The sequence below is a fragment of the Thalassophryne amazonica genome, chromosome 15, assembly GCF_902500255.1.
Source record: "Thalassophryne amazonica chromosome 15, fThaAma1.1, whole genome shotgun sequence".
NCBI classification, from domain to species: Eukaryota; Metazoa; Chordata; class Actinopteri; order Batrachoidiformes; family Batrachoididae; genus Thalassophryne; species Thalassophryne amazonica.
The window spans coordinates 62,066,395-62,078,523 of NC_047117.1; the positions used below are offsets into that span (position 1 = coordinate 62,066,395).

The following is a 12,129-nucleotide window of genomic DNA, read 5'->3' on the forward strand; positions in this document are numbered from 1 at the left end:
GACAATGGTTTTCTGAAGTGTTCCTGAGCCCACGCGGTAAGATCCTTTACACAATGATGCCGGTTTTTAATGCAGTGCCGCCTGAGGAGGGATCGAAGGTCACGGGCATTCAATGTTGGTTTTCGCCCTGCCGCTTATGTGTAGAAAGTTCTCCACATTATCTGAATCGTCTGATTGTATTATGGACTGTAGATGATGGAATCCCTGAATTTCTTGCAATTGAACATTGAGAAACATTGTTCTTAAACTGTTGGACTATTTTTTCATGTAGTTGTTCACAAAGTGGTGATTCTCACCCCATCTTTGCTTGTGAATGGCTGAGCCTTATGGGGATGCTCCTTTTATACCCAATCATGACACTTACCTGTTTCCAATTAACCTGTTCATCTGTGGAATGTTCCAAACAGGTGTTCTTTGAGCATTCATCAACTTTCCCAGTCTTTTGTTACCCCTGTCGCAGCTTTTTTGAAATGTGTTGCAGGCATCCATTTCAAAATGAGCAAATATTTGCACAAAAACAAAAACGTTTATCAGTTTTAACATTAAATATCTTGTCTTTGTGGTGTATTCAACTGAATATAGGTTGAAGAGAATTTGCAAATCATTGTATTCTGTTTTTATTTACATTTCACACAACATCCCAACTTCACTGGAATTGGGGTTGTACATGAGGGTCTACAATTCAATAACATATGTACATGATGGTAGTGGAAGATGGTATGAGGAATAAAATGATAAATGGACTGTATTTTTACAGCAGTGTTCCATCTGATAGACAATACAATGATGCCTCACATTCACCCCTTCACATATACCCAATGACAACATGCACAAGTGCATATTACAACTTAAGGATTTAAGACTTTGCCTAAGTGAATTTCCTGTCTGACAGGGAACTGAACCAAAGAACCTGTGGTCACAAGCCCACCTCTTTAATTTCTTGACCATATCTTCTCCAAATAAGGAAAACAGTTTTCACAATAAACTTGTAATACCATAAACCAGGGGTGCTCAAGTTCGGTCCTCGAGAGCTACCTTCCTGATACTCTTAGTTGTCTCCCTGCTCCAACACACCTGAATCCAATGAAAGACTCGCTAGCAGGCTTTTAATGAGCTTTTCATTGGATTCAGGTGTGTTGGAGCAGGGAGACAACTAAGAGTATCAGGAAGGTAGCTCTCGAGGACCGAACTTGAGCACCCTGCCATAAACTATTACGTCAACCTCTTCTTTATATTTAAAAAAGTGCATTAAAAAGACTGCTCAAATACACATTTGACATCTTTATGACGTTCTTTTCAGCCTGTAGTCCACAGGTTGTGAAGTGTCACTGCAAACACATACCTGCAGGGCGCAGTGGATGGTGTGTAGAGGGTACTTGGTGCCGAATGTAGACTGGAAGGCGTGTTTGATCAGGGTGATGCAGGTGTCTCTGGGTGAGCAATGGATATGACTGAGTTGCTCAGCCACTGAGAGAAAGTCAGCAGGCACCTCACCCGGGTTCATCAGCAGCACCGTCCTACAGGCAGAGGACAAACTCACATGCCATGGTTGTGCACAAAAAGATCAAAACGGTACATCCAAAGTTATTAGTTGAAGTTGAACAATAAGCAAATATTTATTTTAGTCATTTTTATGACAAATGCATGCTATCAGGGCTGATGACATTAGTGTGTGAAATAAAATGCAGGTTATAACACGTTTTAACAGGAAAGAAGAAGGTAGAGTGCAGAAACAATTTCAAGAGAAGTTTCACATACACTAGTTTTATATTATAATTCCCAGTATATTTGTATAATTGTTCCAGTGGTATTATAATTTAAAGTTTCAATGCATCAACATGACATTACAATGGCAGATATAACATAAACAGCCAGTTTCTCAGCTTTGGTCACCAGTAAACCTACATGGTCTTGGAGCAGTCGTTGGAAGTTTTCAAGCCCTGCTCTTCTCTCACCAGTCTCTGAAAGGAAATCCCTGTGTGATAAACAGGAAAACAAGTTTTAAACTGGAAAGTACCACATTGGAATAACTGTAGGCAAATGGGTGCTGCAAGGATGTACAGTACTGTGTCAGACTGATGCAAATGAAAAATGTAGACAAAAGGCATGTACAAAGCTGCAAAATACTAATACTTATAGATACATTATATATATATATATATATATATATATATATATATATATATATATATATACATATACAACCCCTGGCAAAAATTATGGAATCACCGGCCTCGGAGGATGTTCATTCAGTTGTTTAATTTTGTAGAAAAAAAACAGATCACAGAGATGACACAAAACTAAAGTCATTTCAAATGGCAACTTTCTGGCTTTAAGAAACACTATAAGAAATCAAGAAAAAAGATTGTGGCAGTCCGTAACGGTTACTTTTTTAGACCAAGCAGAGGAAAAAAAATATGGAATCACTCAATTCTGAGGAAAAAATTATGGAATCACCCTGTAAATTTTCATCCCCAAAACTAACACCTGCATCATATCAGATCTGCTTGTTAGTCTGCATCTAAAAAGGAGTGAACACACCTTGGAGAGCTGTTGCACCAAGTGGACTGACATGAATTATGACTCCAACACGAGAGATGTCAATTGAAACAAAGGAGAGATTATCAAACTCTTAAAAGAGAGTAAATCATCACGCAATGTTGCAAAAGATGTTGGTTGTTCACAGTCAGCTGTGTCTAAACTCTGGACCAAATACAAACAACATGGGAAGGTTGTTAAAGGCAAACATACTGGTAGACCAAGGAAGACATCAAAGCGTCAAGACAGAAAACTTAAAGCAATATGTCTCAAAAATCGAAAAATGTACAACAAAACAAATGAGGAACGAATGGGAGGAAACTGGAGTCAACGTCTGTGACCGAACTGTAAGAAACCGCCTAACGAAAATGGGATTTACATACAGAAAAGCTAAACGAAAGGCATCATTAACACCTAAACAGAAAAAAACAAGGTTACAATGGGCTAAGGAAAAGCAATTGTGGACTGTGGATGACTGGATGAAAGTCATATTCAGTGATGAATCTCGAATCTGCATTGGGCAAGGTGATGATGCTGGAACTTTTGTTTGGTGCCTTTCCAATGAGATTTATAAAGATGACTGTCTGAAGAAAACATGTAAATTTCCACAGTCATTGATGATATGGGGGCTGCATGTCAGGTAAAGGCACTGGGGAGATGGCTGTCATTACATCATCAATAAATGCACAAGTTTACGTTGATATTTTGGACAATTGAAAGGATGTTTGGGGATGATGAAATCATTTTTCAAGATGATAATGCATCTTGCCATAGAGCAAAAACTGCAAAAACATTCCTTGCAAAAAGACACATAGGGTCAATGTCATGGCATAGGGTCAGTGTCAACGAGCAGATCTGATTTGATGCAGGTGTTAATTTGGGGGATGAAAATTTACAGGGTGATTCCATAATTTTTTCCTCAGAATTGAGTGATTCCATATTTTTTTCCTCTGCTTGGTCTAAAAAAGTAACCGTTACTGACTGCCACAATCTTTTTTTCATGATTTCTTATAGTGTTTCTTAAAGCCAGAAAGTTGCCATTTGAAATGACTTTAGTTTTGTGTCATGTCTGTGATCTGCTTTTTTTCTACAAAATTAAACAACTGAATGAACATCCTCTGAGGCCGGTGATTCCATAATTTTTGCCAGGGGTTGTGTATATATATATATATATATATATATATATATATATATATGCATGCAAACATTTCTTTTTTTTATTTCTTTTTTTTTTTAAAGTTTAACAAAATATTTTTACAGAGATACACACACAAAAAATTTTTTAGAACATAGAGCAAAGAACATGCTGGGGTGTACTTAAAAAACAACCTTCAAAACATTCAATTAAAAATGAGAATACAGAGTGTCATACAAATTCAGGATGCCTGGCAGAAATGTAACTCCTCCATTTGCTCCAAACCTCTTCGAATTTGTCCGATTGTAATCTCCTGGAAAATGTAATTCGTTCCATTGTAAACAATCCTGTGCCAGTCCTCTAAAGATGGAGCGTGGGAGCTCATCCACTTTTTGGTGATTGCTTTACGGGCTGCCGTACTTAACATGCCGTATAGACATCTGGTTTCTTTGTCTGTGTCCACTGAATGTAAAAGTCCAAAAAGAAGTTCGTCCCAATTAAAAGGGAACTTCAGACCCAGAATTTTTTCCATTTCAGAATTAATACAAATCCAAAAGCTATTGACCTGTGGACATGACCAAAACAAATGGAAGTGTTTTGCACTCTGGGCTCCGCAGTTTCTCCAACAACTGGAGGAGCATGAATAATATTTGGTTTGTGGTGGAGTGATAAAATATCTACACAAGCTTTTCCAACCAAAACATCTCCAAACATTAGAGCTGGAACTTTTCCATTGAAATGCACAATATTTAGACCAAGTAACATCAGAAATCACCACCTTTGATTCCCTTTCCCATTTTTGTTTAATATATGATGTATTTAAATCCTTGGCTGCCTGTATGTCCTTGTATAATTTCGAGATTAGTTTAAAATTTGAGTCTGTGCGATATGCCTTAATAAAAATTCTAAGTATTGGAGTTTCAAAAATATCCTTATTTCTAGGCAAAGTTTTTTATAGATGATGACGCATTTGGAGGAACCTGTAAAAATCTGAATTACTTAGTTGATATTGCTCCCTTACTGATTGAAATTCCCTCAAAATTTCCTTATCATACAACAAGCTCCTAAGCCTAGACCAGCCCAACTTTTATATGTTGTATCTAGTTTATTATGAGTGAAGTCCAAGTCATAAGCACACCATCTTAAAATCCTAGCTTTCTCATGCCAACCATTCTTATTAAGACAATTTAGCCAAAGTTTCAGCGGAAGATTAATCCATTGATTACCTTGTTCTATCTGCTCTTTTATCAGTCTTTTGTCGCCTAACTTTGCCTGAATTGGATAGTTTTCAGACTCAGCCATCTCTAGCTCTTTCCATCTTGCTTTATAGTCTGGATTACACCAACACACAAACGTCGGGAGTTGTGCTGATAAATAATAGTCCCTCATGCACGGTAGAGCTAATCCCCCTTTGTCCTTTGCCAGCTGTAAATATTTGTATTTTAATCTTGGTCTTTTCCCCTGCCAGATAAATCTAGAGATTAGTTTGTCCCATTCATTAAACTGTTTATCAGATATTTCAATTGGGAGAGTTTGGAACAGATAAAGCAGTCTGGGCAGAATATTCATCTTAACTACATCAATACGTGACTCAAAACTTAAAATTGGTAGCATGTTCCATCTTTTAATATCTTCATTAATTTTATGACTCAATGGCTTATAGCATGCAAACATTTCAATTCAATTTATTTGATATATATAGTGCCAACTCACAACAATGTTACCTCAAGGTACTTCACACAAGTAAGGTCTAACCTTACCATGTAACATATTATTTACATTTATTAAATGGAAATAGGTAAAATGTATGACAAGGGTTTCACAGTATACGAGGGCTGTCAATAAAGTATAGGTCCTTTTTATTTTTTTCAAAAACTATATGGATTTCATTCATATGTTTTTACGTCAGACATGCTTGAACCCTCGTGCGCATGCGTGAGTTTTTCCACGCCTGTCGGTGACGTCATTCGCCTGTGAGCACTCCCACAAGGAGTGCTCACAGGCGGCACAGGAAAAACACCTCCGTGTTGATAACCATTTGTAAAATCCAGGCAGCTTTTGATGGCTTTCAGTGGAGTGAGTATCTGAGAAATTGTTTAACAGTTGGGCATGTTCCAACTTGTCCTTAAGGCTTCCAACAGAGGTGTTTTTCCTGTAGCGGAGTGTCGTGGCGGCTGCGAGCCGACGCTGCAATCCGTCCGCACGTCTTTCATTAAAAAAAAATCTCCTTTAACAGTGGAATATCCGGATAAAATGCTGAAACCGACTTCTTCTGAAACTTCTCTGTTCTCTCACGACGTCCTGGATCAATAGAGCCTGAAATGTAGAGGTTTTCAGCTTGAAACAGGCTGACGACGGCACCTGGGAGCGCTGCGTGACGTCCCACTACGTGGGAAGTCCTTAAAGCGACAGTATCACCTCAAAATCTCTCATCAGCCGTTAAAATTTTCACCGAAAACCAGCTTAATTTTTCAAACCGTGTCCACTTCGATGTGCCTCACAGGTTTAGAAAAAATTTTGATCAAACAAAGCGCCAGTCTCTCAGCAACTTCTCAGACAAAGGAATTCCGACGAGGGGCTGGACGACTCCTCCCACAAGGAGTGCTCACAGGCGAATGATATCACCGACAGGCGTGGAAAACTCACGCATGCGCACGAGGGTTCAAGCATGTCTGACGTAAAAACATATGAATGAAATCCATATAGTTTTTGAAAAAAATAAAAAGGACCTATACTTTATTGACAGACCTCGTATATTATTTATTTAAGTGCACCCTTTTTATTTTTATGTTTGTTTGGTTTTCTTTTTAGATTTTAACACAAGGGATGTAACTATAAGTGAACAGCTTGATTATTAAACCAGAAAAATAATGGTAATGTAAAATAACATGAACAGTGAACATCCTAGTTTCACCAATGTTGGCATTGTATGACATGTAGAAAAAGAAAGCCTATCAAGTTGCTTGTGAAGCCTTTTTGGTAATCACAAGGCCCTATTGGCCACTGGAGGTCACTGTTTGGTTACTGAAATCCTGCCAAAAACGTTAGCATAGTGCTCCCTATTTACCTTTCAAGAGTATAGATCAAGTATCTCAGTGGGATACGGCTACCAATGTGTAGACCTGGGTTCAATTCCCTGTCACGCTACCAATCTGTGTCCTTGGACAAGACACTTCATTTACATTGTCCCAGTTCACCCAGCTCTAAATGGGTACTGGCCTTGGCTGGGGCAATAACGAATCAGACCGGAGACTCGTCCAGGGGAGTCAAAGTCCTACGGAGTCCACTTAGTCCTATAGAATCTGGAGATACGAGTATGCAGCAGTTATCAGGACCTACTACACTGGACTTACTTCTTCTTCTTACTAATCTAGACAGGTAGCTAACACAGCTATGCTAACCATCTCATAGATAGCTAGCCATGAAATGATAATGTCTTTGTACTCTTGGTTGAAGCATGGCTGTGCACCATAACAGCCTAATATAAATCAGAAATAATGAATCACATAAAAAACAAAAGTAAGTACCACTTAACTCTCAGTAACTAGTGGCGCATACTTATATACTCATTGTTGCACACTTCCTTTGTCCTTTCCAATGAATTTCTGTAATATGTCACCACTTCTGCTATTTATTATGTAAAACATCCGCTTTCAAACAATGTCACATTCATATCAAGAAGTTATCCATTCGCCTCACAGCACAACCATCTTCCTGTCATTCCTGTTCCCAGAACTGGTATTAGCAGTACACTAAGCAATGTACTCTTACAGTAGTGCCCTAGATGCACTTCGTATCCTTGTCACTAGAGGGAAGGCTTGTATAATAAATGTTGGAAACAATTTCCTGCACTGTGGCACACTGAGGAGATAAATCATACTTAAAGGTTGAATCAGCTCCTCTGGATTTACCTGGAGCTTTAATCTCCAGTTGTAGTGTATGGAGGAGGTTTCTACACACACTGCAGTACGGCTCGGGCCAGGTGAGGAAGTGTCGAAATACCTTGACAGCTTCCTCCAGCAACTTGGTGTCAGGAGGACAGTAAGGCGTCTGTGAGAAAGCACAAATAAACCAAAAGCCAGTCAGCTTGAGCATGTGTTGCTACTGTTGCTTGGATATTTTGCTATAAACACTTCTTAGTTGGCCCTTTTATCAAAAGTCATCATCTGAATGGAGGAACTGATCTGTCGCTGAAAGAATTTGTGAATCACATTCAAAATCAAATATGGTGCAAGGGTTTGGTGTCATTTTCACCTGAAGCAGCGTGGAGGAGAACATGATAGCGAGTGGAGCCACCATCTCATACTGACACTGTTCCTGAACCTGGAATCACACAGACAATAAACATGACAAAGTCTTTACCTCGCCGTCAGACGGAGCTGGCTCAGTAATGTTATTTCCTTATTGGTTGGGTGAAGCCCAATTCACTCTTTGCAGTCTACCTACAGTTTTCAGGCAGCTTCTGAGAAAATATCCATCATGGTCACATGGCTTTACAGACTGGCGACTATCTTGAGACAACGCCACATTGCTATTATTGTTAACTGTGGGAAGTGGTCCAACTATGATGTAGGTCATCCTGATAATCGCTGCCGTTGGTGGTGCAGCGGTGGTCAACGAAGGATCAAGAAGGTTCCCGATTCAAGGCCCCAGTCTCCATGTACATCTGAAGTTGTGTGAAAAAGGGCATCTGGCAAAAAACTTGTGCCAAATCAACCTCCAGATCCATGCAGGATCCAATGTTGCTGATCCCCAATTCTAGGAATTCCAACATAAAAGTTGTTAAAATTGGCCTATCCTCCTTTGTGAGCAGTCAATGGCCTACAGTTGACACTCATTGGCAGAGGTAGGTGCTGAGTGATGTACCTACAGAGTGTGTGTTGCCTTCATGTACACAAGACACATACACACTAATGGATGAGATCCACTAAATACGTTTTAATGTGAGAGTGGCCTTCACTGGCTAGACTTTCAACAACAGCGGTCAGCACACATTTTAAGGTCAGGATCACTCATAATTATGAGACTAAAAAAGATCTAGTAGGTGAAATGAAGGTGTCTAATCAACACATGGAGTTTGACAATAAGGAGAGGAGTCACACACTCTATACCACAGTGCTGCAAAAACAAACAGCTCCTCATCACTGTGGAAACATAAAGATCAACCAATAACATCTAGTGACTAAATAATCTAACTGAATGAGCTCCATCCGGTGGTAACAGACCCACTGCCAAAGCAGTGTTTCGCTGTGCAGTGACCACTGTCACTCACCTCTCTGGTCTTCCTGATGATCTGTTGCAGAAGGATGAGGAAATTCTCCGGGTCTCTCTTCACCAGCTCCTCCAGGCTCCAGCGGTTCATTGACTGCCCCGTGGAACACATGAGCACTGAGACAACACAAAGCACATGAAGCTATATCAGCATACACAAAAATCAACACTCACAGAGTCTCTCTCACACACGCAAACATGCAGAAAGGGAAACTAAGATTTACAATCATAAAAGAACGCAGATATGGTCTAAAGTGGACATTGGTTCTTCTGTACCAGGTTTTTTTCTCCCTTTTTCACCCTGTAGAATTGGATGCATCATTTATAATTACCTTCCAACAACTATCCATTAGGTTTGTTGCACAAAAATAATTTACACACACAACCAACAGAATGCACGTCTTTGCATCCTGCGGTACAGTATATCTGTATACACCACCAGTGGTTCTGAAACTAGGGTTTGTGGAGCCACTAAAGTGAAGTGTGTGAACTACAAACCCTTAATTCACACAAACAGTGAATGAGACTTCTCTGATGCTGCATGGCTAAGACTCAGGCTGGAGTTAAACATACTGATCAAATCTCCAATCCAGTGGTAAAAGGAGCCAATAAATCAGGTAAGAGATAAAATGCTAAATAAAATGGATTCCGAAAACTGATATGTGCCAAGAACTCAACTCAACTTTATTTATAAAGCACTTTACAACAGCGACAGCTGAAACAAAGTGCTGTACATGAGGGTCATAAAAAACAACAACAACAAACAACCTAACAACAATAAAAACAGTAGTGAACAAATAAAAACAACTAAAACAGACGGAGGTCTCATGCTATGTTAAAAGCCAGTGAATAAAAGTGGGTATTAAGGTCGGTTTTAAAAACAGACAGTGAGTAGGTCTTCCTAATGTGCACAGGTAGAGCATTCCAAATTTTAGGAGCAGCAACAGAGAATGCTCGGTCCCTTCTGAGTCTTCACTTGGACCTCGGCACCTCAAGAAGCAGCTGATCAGCTGACTGGAGGCAGTGTGCAGGTAGAGCGGGGTGAAGCCATTTAAAGATTTAAAAACAAATAAAAGAATCTTAAAATGAACCCTAAAATGCACAGGCAGCCAGTGGAGGGAGGCCAGGATAGGTGTAATGTGCTCCCTCTTTCGTACTCCAGTTAGCAGAAGAGCGGTAGTGTTCTAAACTACGTGCAAGGGAGGACTGGCTAACTCCAAAATTAAGTGCATTACAGTAATCCAGCTGAGAGGTAACCACTTAACCGCTAGACCATCACCGCACCCAAATTAAATTAAAACCCAAATTAGTAACATTACACTTCGCATAAGCTGCCAATGGACCCAAATCAATGGGGGGTACAAAGGAGTCGCTAGGGCCAAACACAATCACCTCTGTTTTCTTATTAAAATCTAAGACGTTTAGGGCCATCCAGGTTTTAATATCTTCAAGACATGACAGCAGGGGTTTAGAGCAAAGGCATCACTTTTCCTCAGGGGACATACAGTATATCTGACTGTCATCAGCACAACAATAAAACGCAACACCATGTTTTTTTCATGTACAGGGAGAAAAGCAGGGGTCCTAAAATTGAAGCCTGTGGGACCCCATATAAAGGTGCACTGACACATGCATGACTTTGATTCACGCACATCGTCGTGATGATCCCACCCACTGTGCTCCCAGCTGGATGCCGTGCTTTGTTCCACCACCTACCACGTGCTCTGCGACAGACGTTGCATATCTAAAATAATTATTTCATAGCAGATTAATCATTTCCTCTGCAAGCTGTCTGTTGAAAACGGCTCTAATTGCTTCCTGAATCACAGAGGACTGCTCCAGCAACGCTGTTCGCGCGCACTGAATGAACTGGAGAACGCATTTGGGGCCATCTAAAAAGGTAATTATTTGTCATGTTTACATTGTCATGGCTTGGTAAAACAGTTGCATTTTCTTTCCTTCTTGTGTGCAGCTGTAAAAGTATGTTTATGAAAGATTTAACATCTTGTTATAATCCTTCAGACGAGCTGCGCTGTGATGCAATCCACTGACGCAATCACTCGCTCTGTTCACTTCTTTATACCACTTGACAAGCTGCACGTGATGTTGGCGAGCAGATTGTGCCATGTAGCATGACATTTATGCAGAAAGGATTTTTTGAACATTTCAAAATTCTCTTTGTGCAATTGCATGTGCCGGCGCCCCTCTCATGTTCAGTCTTCACCCGTTAAAGACGAGTTTACTCTCCTACACGACACAGGTCATGCAAGTGTGTGAATAAAAGTCATGCACGTGTCAGTGCACCTTAACAGTGGAGCGGAGGATTCAGAAACCCCAAGACCAACGCTCGTAGTTCTGTCTGCCGAGTATGACCTAAACCAATCCAGGGCGCTACCACCAATGCCCACTAGCTGCTGCAGATGAAGTAACAGGATTCTATGATCTAAAGTATCAGAGGCAGCGGTCAAGTCCAGCAGGACAAGAACAACATACACTCAACAAAAATATAAACGCAACACTTTTGGTTTTGCTCCCATTTTGTATGAGATGAACTCAAAGATCTAAAACTTTTTCCACATACACAATATCACCATTTCCCTCAAATATTGTTCAGAAACCAGTCTAAATCTGTGATAGTGAGCACTTCTCCTTTGCTGAGATAATCCATCCTACCTCACAGGTGTGCCATACCAAGATGCTGATTAGACACCATGATTAGTGCACAGGTGTGCGTTAGACTGTCCACAATAAAAGGCCACTCTGAAAGGTGCAGTTTTGTTTTACGGGGGGGTGGGGGGGGGGGGTGGATACCAGTCAGTAACTGGTGTGACCACCATTTGCCTCAAGCAGTGCAACACATCTTCTTCGCATTGAGTTGATCAGGTTGTCAATTGTGGCCTGTGGAATGTTGGTCCACTCCTCAATGGCTGTGCAAAGTTGCTGGATATTGGCAGGAACTGGTACACGCTGTCGTATACGCCGGTCCAGAGCATCCCAAACATGCTCAATGGGTGACATGTCCGGGGAGTATGCCGGCCATGCAAGAACTGGGACATTTTCAGCTTCCAAGAATTGTGTACAGATCCTTGCAACATGGGGCCGTGCATTATCCTGCTGCAACATGAGGTGATGTTCTTGGATGTATGGCACAACAATGGGCCTCAGGATCTCATCACGGTATCTCT

General features: G+C 40.5%; 1 protein-coding gene across 3 annotated transcripts in view; it reads right to left on the bottom strand.

Moving 5' to 3' along the window:
• Nucleotides 1–12,129, bottom strand: part of pik3r5 (phosphoinositide-3-kinase, regulatory subunit 5) — a 103,618-nt gene that overhangs the window by 20,019 nt on the left and 71,470 nt on the right. For all 3 annotated transcript variants that reach the window (XM_034188482.1, XM_034188480.1, XM_034188481.1), the window contains 5 exons: nt 8,946–9,061; nt 7,928–7,996; nt 7,585–7,723; nt 1,906–1,975; nt 1,343–1,517 (listed from right to left, as the gene is read on the bottom strand). In XM_034188482.1, coding sequence (XP_034044373.1) covers nt 1,343–1,517; nt 1,906–1,975; nt 7,585–7,723; nt 7,928–7,996; nt 8,946–9,061 — 569 coding nt within the window. The remainder of the gene's footprint in view (nt 1–1,342; nt 1,518–1,905; nt 1,976–7,584; nt 7,724–7,927; nt 7,997–8,945; nt 9,062–12,129) is intronic.